Source organism: Chenopodium quinoa, unplaced genomic scaffold (assembly GCF_001683475.1).
Source record: "Chenopodium quinoa cultivar QQ74 unplaced genomic scaffold, ASM168347v1, whole genome shotgun sequence".
Taxonomy (NCBI): domain Eukaryota; kingdom Viridiplantae; phylum Streptophyta; class Magnoliopsida; order Caryophyllales; family Amaranthaceae; genus Chenopodium; species Chenopodium quinoa.
Window position 1 is genome coordinate 1,907,394 of NW_018744988.1, and position 17,081 is coordinate 1,924,474.

General features: G+C 36.5%; 1 protein-coding gene across 1 annotated transcript; it reads right to left on the reverse strand.

Annotated features, from left to right (window-relative positions):
- Positions 1–11,399: 11,399 nt before the first annotated feature.
- On the reverse strand, positions 11,400–16,763 carry LOC110706621 (VQ motif-containing protein 9-like). Its single transcript, XM_021884565.1, has 2 exons — positions 15,157–16,763; positions 11,400–13,327 (listed from the first exon to the last, which is right to left on the reverse strand). Exon 1 carries the CDS (start codon positions 16,007–16,009, stop codon positions 15,167–15,169), a length of 843 nt encoding a protein of 280 aa, XP_021740257.1. The 5' UTR covers positions 16,010–16,763; the 3' UTR covers positions 11,400–13,327; positions 15,157–15,166.
- Positions 16,764–17,081: the final 318 nt, after the last annotated feature.

A 17,081-nucleotide genomic window follows, 5' to 3' on the forward strand; every position in this document is an offset into this window, starting at 1 on the left:
TCTTGATTATATAATGCCGTTTGGAACCGTATATGATCATTATATGTTGTCATAAATATTCATGGTATGCTAGAGTTAATGAAATCAGTGCAAGTTGTAAATTGGTAAATTGGTCGTTTAAAGGTAAATTGGATGGTTCCACCCATCCAATTGGCCTCCCAAACGGTATTAGGGATCATGGTAAACATTTCGCCAATTTTTATTTCCGAGGGAAAAAAAAGTCAAAAATATCCAAAAGTAAAGTCTAAGATCCATGCTTGTTGAGAAATTTTGGAGATTTTGAGGCCCGATGTCTAAAAGTCTCGAAATTCTAGGGAATACATCTCGGGGTCATATAATGTCGTCTATGGGGAATAAATTTCAAACGTTAACCCCTAGCTTGAACCCCACTGTGATCATACACTAAAGTACAGTGGCGTCCAAAAGGGAAGAAGATAGAGCAAAAGAGTCGCCAACAAGTTTTAGGAACTTGTAAACCATTCACAGGGTGAAGATTACACCCCTTAACGATCAAAGAGATCGTCAACTCCATAAGGTCTTGAACCAAATAAGGGTTCGGGGATGAAGGTACAAATCCAACCTAAAAGAGATTGAACCTGCCCTAATAATAGGCCTCTACTTTATTTTGATCGTATTCATGTGCGCTTTTTAATTATGGGATTTGTTAAACATCGCCCGCAAATCTCCACATAAAGCCCACAAATTAGACATGGTTTGACAATTTTGCCCATTTCTAAAATCGTACCCAAAGTGAACAAATCTCGATCTAACAAATGTAGAGTCGTACTGGGTTGCCCAGGGAGGCCGGAGAGGCGAGGGTTGCCGGAGATACGTCGTCTTCGACGGAAAACGAGGTGGCGCCTAGTTTGGACGCCGGAACCATGGCAAGGACGTCCAGGCAAGGCGCCACAACCAGTGCACTGGCGTCCAGGCCAGACGCCACAACCAGTGCACTGGCGTCTAGCACAGGCGCCTCAACCAGTGCACTGGCGTCCAGGCCAGGCGCCACCACCAGTGCACTGGCGTCTGGTTTGGACGCCGCCCTTACTTTTTAATTTTTTTATTTTTTTTTTGCCTTTTTTTTATTTTTTTTAATTATGTTTATTAAATTTATGTTTTGATTTAGGATGTGGAAATTTATGTTTTTTATTTGATTTTATAAAAAATATATATACTAGACTTATAAAAAATAACACATAAAATTAATAATTATTAAAAAAAAAATCAAACACATTAAAAAAAAAATAGAAAAATTTTCGGATTTTCCAAAAAAAAAAAAAAAAAAAAAAATTAAAAAAAAAAAAATTTAAGGCAACTGGGGCGCCTGGCCAGGACGGCCCGTGGCTGGTGGTGGCGCCAGGTCCGGCAGCCACGTCCACCGGCCTGGCGTCTGGGCAGGACGCCCAGCCACAGTGACTGGCGCCTGTCCCAAACGCCACTCACCGTGGCTGGGCGTCCTGCCCAGACGCCAGGCCGGTGGACGTGGCTGCCGGACCTGGCGCCACCACCACCTTGCCGCCACGAGCCACCACTACCTTGCCGCCACGAGCCAACCACCTTGCCGCCACGAGCCTCGACATCCCCGTACTTTGATTTTTATTGAGGTTGTGTTTTTTTTTTAAGGTCAAGGGCAATATTGTAACTTCAATATAAGTTTGTGGGCTTTATGTGGAGATTTGCGGGCGATGTTTAGCAATCCACTTAATTAACATGCAATCAATAAGACTAACCCTAAACCTGTTTATCTATGTTGCTTGAATTTAATGCACAAATAAAACTATTATTGGCGATCACTTGAATTATAATCACATTAACCCTAACAAGATTATTAATTATCTTATTAAGCATGATTACAAGTACCAATTCCCTTTAAACATGTAATAAAAGGCGTGATCAAGCAATAACAATAAATATAATCAAGCAACATAATAATCAATCAATATCAATCATTATAATAGTCATAATAATAATAATATCATCATAGATAAAATAATCATCATCAAAATAATAATAATAATAATAATATCATAATCATCATAAATTATAACAATTATAATCATAATCATGTTCATGTTAATATTAAAGCATAATAATATTAGCAAGATCCTAGGCATGATACTAACAAGATTAAATAACAAATCCTAGCATGTCACTAAGCAATAAAAATCAAAGCTTTAACCCTAACATGGTACTAACAATCATAAATATTAGGAAGAACATAGGAAGCATCGCAGGAATCATAATAAGCATATTTGATATTATAACTCTTTCCCTAAACATGATACTAGGAATATCATAATAACAATGTAAACATGATTTCTATATCATAAATCAATTAAAACCATTAAAGTACTTAATTTAATGCCTCGTACCTCTTTCTGATAACAAAATACACACGTTAGTAACTTCAAGGAAAATAATAAACAAACAATTAAATTAAATAATTGAAAGAGAGATTTGGGACCAAACCCTCAGAAATTAAACCTTTCACGTCTAGGGCGAAGGCAACTTCAAATATGGCTAGGTGTTTCTGGATCTTGCGAATGCGGAATTTTGTATGAAAAAGAGAGAGAGAGAGAGATGAAATAATCAAGAAAACTTGATGAGAATTGGTGAATGATTAAGAGAGAATTAGAGAATTAATGATTGCGAATGAAAACTGATTGTAGGTGAGAATTCGTGAGAATTGATGAATGAAAACGGAGTTTTTAATACGTAGTTTATAGAGAAATCATCCAGAAAGATAAAATATCAAAACAGAGCACTTGACGCACGTAAAACAGAGCTAGCGCCAGCACCAGCTTATTGGCGCCAGGCGCCAATGGCTAGCACCAGGCGCCAGGCGCCAATGCCTGGAGTCAGGCGCCAGGCCTGTTTTTGACGCGTTTTTGAAAATCAGATAAGTTTGCCGTATTAGAGGATAAAATCGTATCTTTTCCTCGAAAATGCTTTTTGATTTTAATTAAAACTCTGAAAAGTCAACGAAAGTCAATTTATCAATGCTAATTGAATTAGGAATGAAAAGAACCTTCTAGAAGAATCTAGAAGACTAAAACCATTCATAATTGCATTAGGAATGATAAATCATATTAGGCCCTCCCCTAGATCATTGGGCCGCATATAAGGCTCAAACCAGGCCCAGTTTAGTAAATTGGCTGTAACTTCCTCAATTTTCATCGGAATTGGGCTTATAATATATCGTTGAAAAGCTCTTGTCAAGCCCCATCCAACTACACTAATATTTGACCCATATCATGGACCAACCAAACTGGATTGACTGTTTTCTTAAAATAAGTTTTCAAAAACAGAGAGAAGAGAAAAAAAAAATTAAAACTATCCGCAACACTAAACTTTCCACACTTTCGCTTCATTCGATTATGATTCGATGTGAAAAGGTACTCATCACTGGGTTTGGTTTTGGGGAGACACAAATGGGTGTCTACATCGTCTGGAACCAGATATGATCATTATTTGTTGTCATAAATGTTCGTTGTAGGCTTGAGTGAATGAAATCGGCGCAAGTTGTAAACCGGTAATTGGTCTTTTAAAGGCAAATTGGATTGTTCCACCCACCCAATTGAACCCCAAAGGGTATTAGGGACCATAGTAAAGATTTCGGCAATTTTTATTTCCGGGCAAAAAAAGTAAAAAAAATTTCTAAATTGAAGCCTAATATCCACGCTTTTTGAGAAATTTCGAATGTTTCGAGGCCAGGTGTCGAAAAAAATGAGATTTTATTAGATATATCTCGAGGACATATAATGACGTTTGTAACCATAAATGACCATTATATATTGTCATAAATGTTCGTGTTAGGTTTGAGTTAATGGAATAAGTGCAAGTTGTAAACCGGTAAATTGGCCATTTAAATGCAAATTAGATGGTTCCACCCACCAAATTGTGAAAATTTTAAGGTACAACAGTCTTTACTTTGCTTGGTACAGACAAGAAAAGTAGAAAGAACATGTAGCTACTTTATAAAGAACATATAATTATTTTATAAAGAACATATAACTGTTTTATAAAGAACATCCAATTTTATGTTTTTTTATACTTCGTATATATCTAAAGAGCATCTGTAATATTAATAAAGAACATGAAAATATTATGTAATGAACATTATTTATATATACCCATCATAATTTTAAAACAAAATTCAAAGAACAATACACAATAAGCAATGAACATAATATTATAAATAAAAGTATATTATATTGACAGTCAAAGAACATGAACATATGTTCTTTTTACTCTTTTTTTGGGTGTAAATATGTTCTTTTCAGTTTAGGTACATGTTCATTATATTTTAATAATATGTTCTTTTCATTATAGCCGTACGTTCTTTACATTTATACAGTATGTTCTTTCCGTGAAATAACTGTATGCTGCAAGGTACCTACGCCTGTAGGAACCACATATTCACAAATTGGACTACTAGAGGATATTAGGAACCATGGTAAACATTTCAGAAATTTTTATTTTCGGGCGAAAAAAAAGTAAAAAATTCCAAAATTGAAGACTAATATCCACGCTTATTGAGAAATTTTTGAGGTTTAGGGGCCCGGTGTCGAAAAGCTTTGAGATTTTAGGGGATACATATCAGGGTCATATAATACTATTTTAAACCATAAATGATCATTATATATTGTCATAAATGTTCGTTGTAGGCTTGAATTAATGAAATCGGTGCAAGTTGTAAACCGGTAAATTCACAATTTAAAGGCAAATTGGATGGTTCCACCCACCTAATTGGAATCTCGGAGGATATTAGAGATCATGATAAACATTTCGGCAATTTTTATTTACAGGCGAAAAAAAAATCAAAAAATTACAAAATTTTAGGCTAATATCACGCTTTTTGAGAAATTTTGGAGGTTTCGAGCCTGGTGTCGAAAATCCTTGAGATTTTAGGGATACATCTCGGGGACATATAATGCCGTTTGGATCCATATATGATCATTATATGTTGTCATAAATGTTCGTGGTAGGCTTGAGTTAATGAAATTGGTGTAATTTGTAAACGGTAAATTGGTCATTTAAAGGTAAATTGCATGGTTCCACCCATCCAATTGGACTTCCGGATGATATTAGGGACCATGGTAAACATTTCGGCAATTTTTATTTCCGGGCGAAAAAAAAGTCAAAAAATTCAAAAATTGAATGCGAATATCCATGTTTTTGAGAAATTTGGAGTTTTCGAGACCCGGTGTCTAAAAGTCTTGAAATTATAGGGAATACATCTCGAGATCATATAATATCGTTTGGAACCATATATGATCATTATTGTTTTTCATAAATGTTCGTGGTAGGCTTGATTTAATGAAATCGGTGCAAGGTTTAAACCGGTTAATTGGTCGTTTAAAGGCAAATTGGATGGTTCCACCCACCTAATCGGACTTCCGAGGGGTATTCGGGACCATTGTAAAATTTTTGGCAATTTTTATTTCCGTGCGAACAAAAGTCAAAAAATTCCAAAATTGAAGACTAATATCCATGCTTTTTTTAGAAATTTCGAAGGTTTCGGGGACCGGTGTCAAAAAGAAATGAGATTTTAAGGGATACAACTCGGGGGTCATATTATATATGTTGTCATAAATGTCCGTGATAGACTTGAGTTAATGAAATCAGTGTAAGTTGTAAACCGTTAAATTGACCGTTTAAAGGCAAATTGGATGGTTCCACCCACCCTATTGGACTATCGGAGGGTATGAAGTAGGGGTGAGAAAAAATTCCGTGTACTCGGAATTGGAACCGGTTAGGAACCGGTGGGTCCGGAGCCGGAATCGGACTCGGTGGTTCCAATTCCAGGTAATAAATTAAGGAACCGGTTGCAACCGGTTCCAATTCCAATTCTTGATTTTTTGACCCAGAACCGGTTGGGTACCCGTTTAACTAACATATGCTACACCAAATAAGTTTTTTAAAATAAAAATATGTTAAATGTATCTAGTTAGTAAAAAAAAAAAAAAAAATTTAATACCCAACATAAATAAAATATCTTAATGTACATCTAAATACAAGTGTTAAACGCTAAAAATGAGAATAAAATTAAATAAGTATAATTTATATTATATTTTAATAACTATTTAAATAAGTGGGTACCTGGAACTGGAACCGGAACTGGTACCCGGTGGTTCCAATTCCAAGTCCTAAATTTAGGACCCGGTTGAACTAATTCCAATTCTGGTTCCGAATTTTAGGATCCAGTTACAAGCAATTCCGGGTCCGGGTCCTAAAATTTTGACCGGGTACCCGGTTTGCACACCCCTAGTATTAAGGATCATGATAAATATCAGGATAATTTTTTTTTTTTGGGCGAAAAAAATTCAAAAAATTCCAAAATTGAATGTTAATATCCACGTTTTTCAAGAAATTTTGAAGGTTTCGGGGCCAGGTGTTCAAAAGGCTTGAGATTTAAGGAGATACATCTTGGGATCATATAATGTTGTTTGGACCATATATGATCATTATATGTTGTCATAAATGATTGTGGTAGGCTTGAATTAATGAAATCGGTGCAAGTTGTAAATCGATAAATTAACCGTTTAATGGCAAATTGGATGGTTCCACCCACCCAATTGGACCCCCCAGAGGATATTAGGGAGCATGGTAAACATTTTGGCAATTTTTATTTCCAGGCAAATTAAAAAAAAAATTCCAAAATTAAAGGCTATCCACGCTTTTTTGAGAAATTTTGGAGGATTCGGGACCCAATGTCGAAAAGGCATGAGATTTTAGGGGATACATCTTGGAGTCGTATAATGCCGTTTGGAACCATATATGATCATTATATGCTGTCATAAATGTTCGTCGTAGGCTTGAATTAATGAAATCGGTGCAAGTTGTAAATCGGTAAATTGGTCGTTTAAAGGCAAATTGGATGGTTTCACCTAACCAATTGGACTATTAGGGACCATGGTAAACATTTCGGCAATTTTTATTTCCGTGCGAAAAAAAAGAAAAAAAATTTAAAAATTGAAGGTTAATATCCATGCTTTTTGAGAAATTTCGAAAGTTTCGGGGCTGCTGTCGAAAAGAAATGAGATTTTAGGGGATACATCTCGGAGTCATATAATGCCTTTTGGAATAATAAATTATCATTACATATTGTCATAAATGTTCGTGGTAGGCTTGAGTTAATGAAATCGGTGCAAGTTGTAAACCGGGAAATTGGCCATTTAAAGGCAAATTGGTTGGTTCCACCCACCCAATCGGACTCCCGTAGGGTATTAGGGAATATGGTAAACATTTTGGAAAATTTATTTCCAGGTAAAAAAAAAGTCAAATAATTTCAAAATTGAAATCCTCGCTTTTTGAGTAATTTGGAATATTTCGAGGCCCGGTGTCGAAAATTTTTGAGATTTAAATGGATACAGTTCGGGGTCATATAATGTCGTTTGGAACCATATATGATCATTTATGTTGTGATAAATGTTCGTAGTAGGCTTGAGTTAATTTAATCGCTGCAAGTTGTAAACCGGTAAATTGACCGTTTAAAGGCAAATAGGATGGTTTTACCCACCCAATTGGACTCTCGAAGGGTATTAGAGACCATGGTAAACATTTCGACAATTTTTATTTCCGGGCGAAAAAAAGGCAAAAAATTTCAAAAATTGAAGTCTATATCCACGCGTTTTGAGAATTTTTGGAGTCTTTGGGACCTGGTGTCGTTAAGTCTTGAAATTCTAGGGAATACATCTCGGGGTCATATAATGTCGTTTGGAACCATATATGATCATTATTTGGTGTCATAAATGTTCGTGGTAGGCTTGAATTAGTGAAATCGGTGTAAGTTGTAAACCGGTAAATTGGTCGTTTAAAGGCAAAATTCCACCCACCCAATTGGACTCCCGAAGGATAATTGGGACCATGGTAAAAATTTTGGCAATTTTTATATCCGGGCGAAAAAAAGTCAAAAAATTCCAAAATTGAAGTCTAATATCCACGTTTTTTGAGAAATTTCGAAGGTTTGGGGCCCAGTGTAAAAAAACATTGAGATTTTAAGGGATACATCTCGGGGTCATGTAATGTCGGTTGGATCCATATATGATCATTATATGTTGTCATAAATGTTCGTGGTAAGCTTGAGTTAATGAAATCGATACAAGTTGTAAATCGGTAAATTGGTCGTTTAAAGGCAAATTGGATGGTTCCACCCACCCAATTGGACTACCAGAGGGTATTAGGTAGAGCTGTTTAAAGCTGAATCGACCTGAAATATCGACCCGCACCTGATTATTAACCGACCTATCTGAACCCAAAAAATTGGTGACCCAAACCCGACATAAAACCAACTCTAGACCCGAGTTGACCCGAGTATGTGAGACCCGAACACGAACATGAACCTACCTGGAGATGACCTGACCCGAATATAACCCATAAATTATTGACCTGAACCAAACCCGACTTGAACCGAAATTGACCCAAAACCCGTTTTAACCCATCAAAACCTGAATTTAACCTGACTTATTACTAACCCAACCTGAATTCAACCCGACCCGTTCCTAACCTAACCTGTTACAAACCCGACCCGAAATCAACCCAACTTGTTATTGACCTGACCCAAATTCAACCCAACCTGTTATTGACCCGACCTAAATTTTACCTGACCAAAAAATTCAATCCGATTGGTTACAAACCCGACTTGAAATAAACACGACTTGTTATTCACCCGACCTAAATTCAACCCAAATTGTTCCTGACTTGATTTCAAATCACCTAAATTCAATTTAGACCACCTTATTATTGTTGATCAAAACATTTTGTCTAGGGAGACCAAGTCGATCTAGGCCAAACCCGAGAATGACTCGACCCGATTCTAACCCGCAAATTATTGACTTGAATCGAACCCAACTCGAACCCGAGAATTACCCTAACCCGTTTTAACCCTTGAAAACCCGACCTATTGTTCACCTGACCCAAATGTAACCCGACCCAAACCCGATAAGATATATGACTCGACGTGACCCTACTCAAGCATGACCCAACTCAAACCCGACCTGCATAAGTTACGTCATTAACTCGAATTGACCCGACCCGACCCAAACCCGAATTGACAACTTGTGCCTAAACAGGATGATTGTTGTTGTTTTTTTTTTTTTTTTTTTTTTTTTTTTTGTAAGACTAGTTGGATTAATGACAAGGTGTCGTTAAATAATTAAATGGGCCTTTTTTTACAGCTCAAATGGGCCTTTTATAAACTTTGTTTTATAGAATAGGATGAAATTCGGCCTATTCTAAAATTTCCTTATCCAAGCATGGCAATCGGTCCAATTCCAATATAGAAATCCAATTCTCAGAGTAGTGTAGACCACTATCAGTTATGGGCTCGTTGGGTCCATACCAGGGGTAAAAATGTAATTTTGCGTAATAATTCCTATGCTGTAAAAAATTAGTCTCTCTTAATAACAATATTCAACTCCATAATAACTGCATAGAAATCAACCATAACAGTACACAAATCAATAATAACAGTATATAAGTCAATAATAACAGTATACATGTTGATAATAGCTGAGCACCGACAACCAGTTATCGTCGTCAATTTCGACCGAACTCTGAACTTTCATAAGTGGTGCGGCCAATTGCTGCTTTGGCGAAGAAGCGAGTAGCAGAAACACGGTCGCTAGAAACACTAGAAGTTGATGAAGTATTGAAAGTTGTAAAAGCCATAGAAAAATTGAAAAGGAAATTGGGGAAAATTGAAAATCAAATTTGAAAAATTGAAAGTGAAATTGAAGAAAAGGCCAAAAGGGGAAGAGAGAGAAAGAGGAGGGTCTGCACTCAGCAACATAGAAGAGAGCTGCAACCCAGAAGAGAAGAGGGGAAGAGAGGGAAAGAGGAGCTGCAACCCAGAAGAGAAGAGGGGAAGAGAGAGAAAGTGAATTTTTCTTTTTTTATAAATATTATTTTTTTATTATGGTATGGGCTTCCAACTATCCATACCTGGTAGTGGTCTATAGTTACTCCAATTCTCAAGCTGTATGTTACTGTAGTTTCATTAAGTTATTGCAAATAGAGAATAACCTACTATTTTGATTGAGCAACAGAAGAGAAGAAGAGCTATTTGTTTATTATTTACTTTTTACCAATGAGAGTTTGTTAGAAAGTACTTCATATATGTTTTTTTTTTTCTTTTTTTTCCTCGTAGGTCAACGCTTGAGAGTGAAGGGAAAAGGTATGGAAATCCCTCTATTCCCAAGCATTTTGTAATTAGTAGGGCTTGAACTTGTGACCTTAAAGTCACAAAGTGAGTTCCCCACTTCCCCACCAAGCAAAGCTTGATAACTTCTTATATGTTGTATGTAAAGTACTTGGTACAAGTTATACAAGTATAAGAATAAGTAAAAGGGTAAACTTTACTACAACTCCTCAAAACACCTAAATAATGTCGTATTGTCATTCTATTCAAACACACGAAAAATGTCATATGGAGTACCATATTATACCATGATTTCCTCAATCCTCATTAAGAATTTGTCCCATTCATTCAAAAGTAGGACTATTATCCATTAGACCATTATGTGATATTATTATTTTCTTTCTATGGAGTTAGTCAGGGTTTAATCAATGATTTAAATACTCGTATTAGGAATAATTAATGATTTTTCACTCATTTAGCCATTGACAAAGCCGGGAACTGAAGCTTGCTCCGTTTGTCTAGGTGAACATGTTCGTTTGGCCCTAGTTGGGAGACTCTCAACAATGAGTGTTTGTGGTAATCCTGCTGCTGTTGCTACTGTCCCACCTTATCTTTCGCAGGCCAAGCCTCCCTGGGGAACTATTATGCTGAACGTTGATGCACATATTGTGGAGGGATCGTATGTGAGCGTTAGTGTTGTGGCGAGGGATCATTTGAGGCAAATCATTGTAGCTGCAGTGAAGAGGTTTGAGGTGGAAAGCGATACAGAAATGGCAGAGGCTACAGCATGCAATCTTGCAATGTGCTCTTCGACTTGGCTATGAGGGTGGAAGGTGATGCTTTGGCTGTGGTGAAAAATATCAAGCAAACATGTGCTGGTCAGACCCTCTATTTTCTTACTCTACAATGATATTAGAGAGTACTATCTTCTTTATTTTCCTCATGTACTCGGTTTGTTTTCTCATACTAAAAGAGTCAGAATCATCATAGTCCACCTTGTAGGGAGATAGGACACAAATAATAACTCCAAACATATATGTATGAGCCCCCCCCCCCTCCCCCTCCCCACCCCCCTCAAAAGCCTTCTAAGAGTTCTAACTTTCGCGGATTTTGATTTGAGATAATATTTCCCATGTACGATTTCCTTAAGCAACAACTCAAGACATTGCTTGTGCCTATAACAATTTCCTAATCAAATTGATATCTAAATTTGCTCTTAATTGGGCCGCATAAAAGTAGGTTCTCATTTCTCCCATACTTTTTTTTTTTTGACAAGATCATTTCTCCCATCTTATCACATATGCAAAGAGCATATTAATTAGAAGGTTAATGGACGGATGAAAGCTTAAAATTCAAAACATCACTTTTACAAGGAAAAAGCCTTTAGACTCGCCCAACTTGTGTGCGCTAGTCTTGGAGTGGGCCTCTCATTCCCCTTCAATCCTCAACACTAGGATAACGACATTTTAAAGCAACATTAACAACATTCACCCACTCATGTGAAAGGAAATACTACTACGATATTTCTTATACTACTATTATTAACAAATAAAGGTGAAAGGAAAATATTGTGTCAATAACAGACATAGACTTAATGGAACTTAACAAAAAAAATTACAATAACAAACAAAAGATGTTTTCCATAGATCATTTGAATTGGATTGAAATCTAATCAATTTGTTTTTTATTACATCTGCAAGATAGGATAATTTTGTTAGAATTTGTTGTATACACTCGATGTCATTTGCTCATTTAATCACTTGTTTGTTGATTGAATGATCAAATGACTCCGAGTGAACAGAACACCCGGGTGAACATAATAGACTCTCTAATTTTGTACATATATCAAATTGGATATGCTCGTAATAATTATCTTATTATCATGCATGTTAGTTATTCGGAAGGGAATATCAAATAAAATCTTGTTTAATTCAACTCAATGCTTGGGCGTAATACACAAATAAATACTCGTATATGTCCGATAATCAAATACAAATCAGTTTTGCCGATATTAATTTTCTTTCTCACCAGTTCATTGTATTTGCTTTTGATGGTGGATGTAGTGAGTATTGGCCTATGATGGGTGAGCAAAGTAGAGCGTTATCAAGCTCATTTCCCAAAAGATTGGCCTCCGTAAAGCAAAACAAAGGGGGCCAAAGCAAGGATTCCCACTTCACCAAAAAACATAAAAAACTTCACCAAAAACCATGAAAACCAACACTTTTACAGAGCAAATTGGTAAGAGTTAGCTCACAAAGCACCAAAGAAGCACAGTGCCCTGCTGATTTCTTTCCTTTATTTCTTTTCTAATCCCACCTTTTCCTCTTTACAAAGTGTTCTTTGACTGATTTCCAAATCTAGCAATTATAGCATAGACCAAAACAGGAGAAACTTTTTAAGCCAATTATTTTTATTTTACCACATATTGCATTATCAAGAACACCTTTGTAACGTCCAGAAACTACTACTTTTCTCTGTAATAAATAACACTACATGGGTAGCTAGACTAGCAACTACTCTGACTTATGCCATCCCTCTACGATTGCCTCATTTGAACAAAAAGGCTCAGTAACAAATGTTTCAACATGATACAACATGGAGTTTACATGCAACTCATCCCTTGCAATAAGAAGCAAATAATTTTGAATATAATAACTCCAATTTGACACAAATATGATAGTATTACCAAGTCAATCCAACGCTATAAACAATTAAACATGGCAGTATGGCACTATCACATAAACAAATTTCCGGATCATATGGGTTGCCATCTAGGATCACGAAAGAATACGTGCAAAGGGGAAAAAATAGATGATGGTGAAAAGAAAACTTCAACAAGATACGTCGTATGCAAGAAAGATTACGAGCAACGCCAATCAATCTTCTGATAATAAATTTAAATAACCATACAGCGAAATACGGTAATAAAAAAACAGTTTAACACATGGATGAACCTATCAAAACATGTAAGATAGTGGCATTATACAAGTATATCATCACTGATTGCTGACTTTGTTTCTAGTTACAATTAAGACTGCACATGCCCCAGAAAAGGCAGAAACCTGTTACCCATGAGTTTTTTTTTTTTTACCATAAACAACCTACCTTAAATCAATACTATAATGCAATATGACTCCTAGACCTACATGTTCATCGTCTCCTGAAGCGTGAAACCATGTTCTTTGCCTAAAGAGAAACCAAAATTAGGAAAAATGAGGTCGGGATGAAGGATGTAAACCCATAGTTAAGAGTTGACAACAAAAACAAAAAAACACATTAATTTCAGAAAATGGGTGACATCCAGAATATAAACCAACATATCAAAAGGTCAAAGGATTAGAACACGCCATATGGGGCTTCTAGGTTCTACAGAATGCAATGAGGTAGCTACTTACCTTCAACCAGGATGCAACGAAAGACACAGAACAACGGACACTAGCAGGATCATAGAGGGGATAAAGAACCAGCAAATTGACATATATATCAGATATTAAACATAGCTGAAGGCAATTTAGCACAGCGCCACAGCCAGGGTTTAATGAGTTGACTTCAGCAGTGTCAAGCAACTTCTCACATTACCAAACACAAAAATATCTAGCAAGGGAAGCAACACAAGTAGTGAATAAGAGAGAGCTACACATATATCCGACAGATTCATAATTGCAAGAAGTTTTTTTATCCTACAGCTCACACGACATTGGCAGACAGGAATACTGAGCAAAGAGAAAGTAACATTAAATCTCTTGATGACAAAGCTAAACCTCAAACATGGGCAGATTGAACGTAATCTCCAGCACTGGACCTAAAACACTGGTAATGATAGATTTGCTTTGACAGAAGCTAACTTACAGATGTATATTGAGAAGATAATGCATCATGCAGTCATAATTCATAAGTAAACATCATGTTCAGCTGTGTTTCATTAGTATGTCCTGTATCATAATGAAAGACTATCACCACCTGCTATGCCTATAGGTTCCATTGTATCAAAGTGAGGCAGCAACGAAACCTTACTCCTTGCAATTCTAAATCGGCAAAGAGATGTTGTTTTCTAAAAGAATACCCTCATACGGTCATACCCATTCATTAAGCAACAAAGCAACCAATCATATGTTGAACTTTTCTACAGAAGGAAAGGGAACAAGGAAATATACTGGGAATTTAATTGCCACCCCAGAAGCTTATTGCAAGCAGACATGCAACTAACACTACATAAAAGAAGAGGAGGTTGACGTAAGCTGATTAAGCACCTACAAAACTTCAAAGCACCACCTCACAGTAGATCCAGTCAATACTTCTAATTGCATAAAATTCAACCACAACAGCCAGATCAGACATTTCACTAACAAAAACTTCATTTTGTTAATTGAAAAACAGGTTGCGATGTACAGTCATGAACTTTGATCAACAGCATATCAAAAGGTTACCCATACACTCAAATTTTCAACACTACCAAGATTTTCAAATGAACCAAGAAACCATTAAGAACAACCGCGCTTTTTCACCAGATTAATTCTTCAACCAATGACTTAATTCTAAGTCTAACATCATACTACGTAGAATACAAGAAAGTCTAAGCTAACAGCAATTATAGAGGACTACCAGTCTACCACCATAATAACACATGCAATTTCAAGAATTTCACCAAAAAAAAGGGCTGTGATTACCAATTGCGGAGAATCATATAAGTATTCATATGACTAAACATTCGAATACCGAATTTGTAAATTCATAATCCAAGAAAATTCATCACATTTCACCATAAAAACTACAGTATAATCAAATTTCCTTTCCATTAACATCTAAATATCAAATTTCTCCTCTTCACTACTCCATTTACATCATCAACCATCATATGCACAATTGCACATCCCTAACTTTAGCCAACAAAAACCACAAAACTAAATTCTATCAATTCCTTCATCATACATTTCTGGGAAATGATCACATGAAAAATCTATAAATTTATATATAAATTTTATAATGAAATAAAAAATATTTCCTAGAAAATTTACCTTCTTCCTCTCATTTAGGGCTAGGAACTCCAGGAACAGTCGGCGAAATTGGAAACCCTAACGGACTATTTCCCGTCGGAGAAAACATCATATTCGGCGGAACAAAAGGGAACGGCGACTTTGGCGACGGCAAAAACCCAAAAGGAGGAAGAGCCGTCGAAAAATCCGTCGACGGCGGAGAAGGAGGTGGCAACATCTGACCCGTCCGATTAAAGGAGGAATCAACGGAGCTATGAAGAAACCTCATGTACGCCGAGATCGGACTCTCAGCTGCCGCGTGGCACGTCGGCAGTGGTGGAAGAGGAGAATGAGGGTTGACCCCACAACCCAGCATCGAAGGAGGACGAGGACTAAGCTGCGCTAATGGCGGCGGTCGGATTCTCTGGAGCCGGGAAGAAGCCGGCTTGGGCGCGTGAATCGGCGGCGGCGGCGCCGGAGCCGCCGCGTGAGCTGGTGAGCCGGTGAGTTTTTGAACAACATCACGGAAATCGCTTTTGTTGATGTTGTAAACTGGGGGTTGTTGTTGTGGTGGGTGAACTGGGGGTGGTAGCGGCGGTTCATTGGGTGGTTTTCTGAACGTTGAAGCATTGGAATTGGAACCGGAACTTGCTAGGTTGGAAGGTGGGAGGTTTAGGGAACTGGGTTTAGAGATCTTGTGTGATAGTTTGTTGAGATGTCTTAGAAACTGGTCTCTATTGTTGTTGTTTCCGGCGGAGATGGTGGTTTCTGCGGCGGCGGAGGAATCGGAAGAGAAATGAGAGGTATTATTATTATTATTATTATTATTATTATTATTGGTGTAATTATTGTTAATGTTGTTGTTATCATTGTGATTGTGTTTAGTGTTATCCATGGAAGAAGGAGATGATTGATAGTTGAGAAAAGAAAACGGGTAAGAAAGGAGGAAGGTGTGAGGTTTGTAAGAGTGTGTTAGAGAGAGAAAGAGGGAGAGTTGTTATCATTTGCAGAAGATTTTGGGGATTGAGAGGTCGGTGGCGTAGGGACAGCAGATGAGATGTGAGCGTTCTTTATAGCCAAACGATTAGTCTTGGGAGTCTTTGTCTATAATTTATACTCTACCACTTACTAACACTACTCCTAAATCCTAATCGTCTATTATGATGCACTTTGTGATTAGGTTATTGTACATTTGTATGTATGTTAATTTAAATTTGATTGTTTTTTTTTTTCTTCTATTTTGTTACTTGTGAATTCTGGAATTGAATTTTATTTATGTAATCTGGCGACTGACGTTGTTGGAGTACTAAATTGATTTAAAGGTGCTCGATTTTGATTTGATGTGGCATGGTGTCAAATGTCGTAACTATATTGTGAACTGGTTAGACTTTGTACGGTTGTAGCTGTGTGTAATGATTACTCATTCAGTCAATGTTTATACGAAGTAATATATACTCCACCCCTTATTGAAACTACTCCTATTTGGTTATAAAAAATAAAAAATAAAAATAAAAATAAAAAACTTTTACAATCAAAACCATAACTATTAAGTGGGACAAATCTAACGCGATTCCAAATTTATTTATTTTTCTTAATCATAATTTAACAAAATTAGTCAAAGTAAAGTATATAAATAGTGTAAAAGTTACTTCCTCTGTTTTTTTTACTTGACCCGATTTGACTTTTACACTATTCACCACACCTCCTTTGACCGTGTTTTGTGAATTATATGTAAGGAAACACATATTTATGTTGGATCATTTTGAATTCGTCTCAATAAGTAGTATCATAATATATAACTTTTATATTCTTTAATTAGGGAGAATTAAAGTTATAAAGTTTTGCATTGACAAGCGTGATAAAATAAACGGATCAAATAAAAAAGAACAGAAGAAGTAAATAAAAGGAAAATACAAGGTCACTTCTTACCTTCCCTCCCATTTACACAATCTTTCTTTTTACAATAG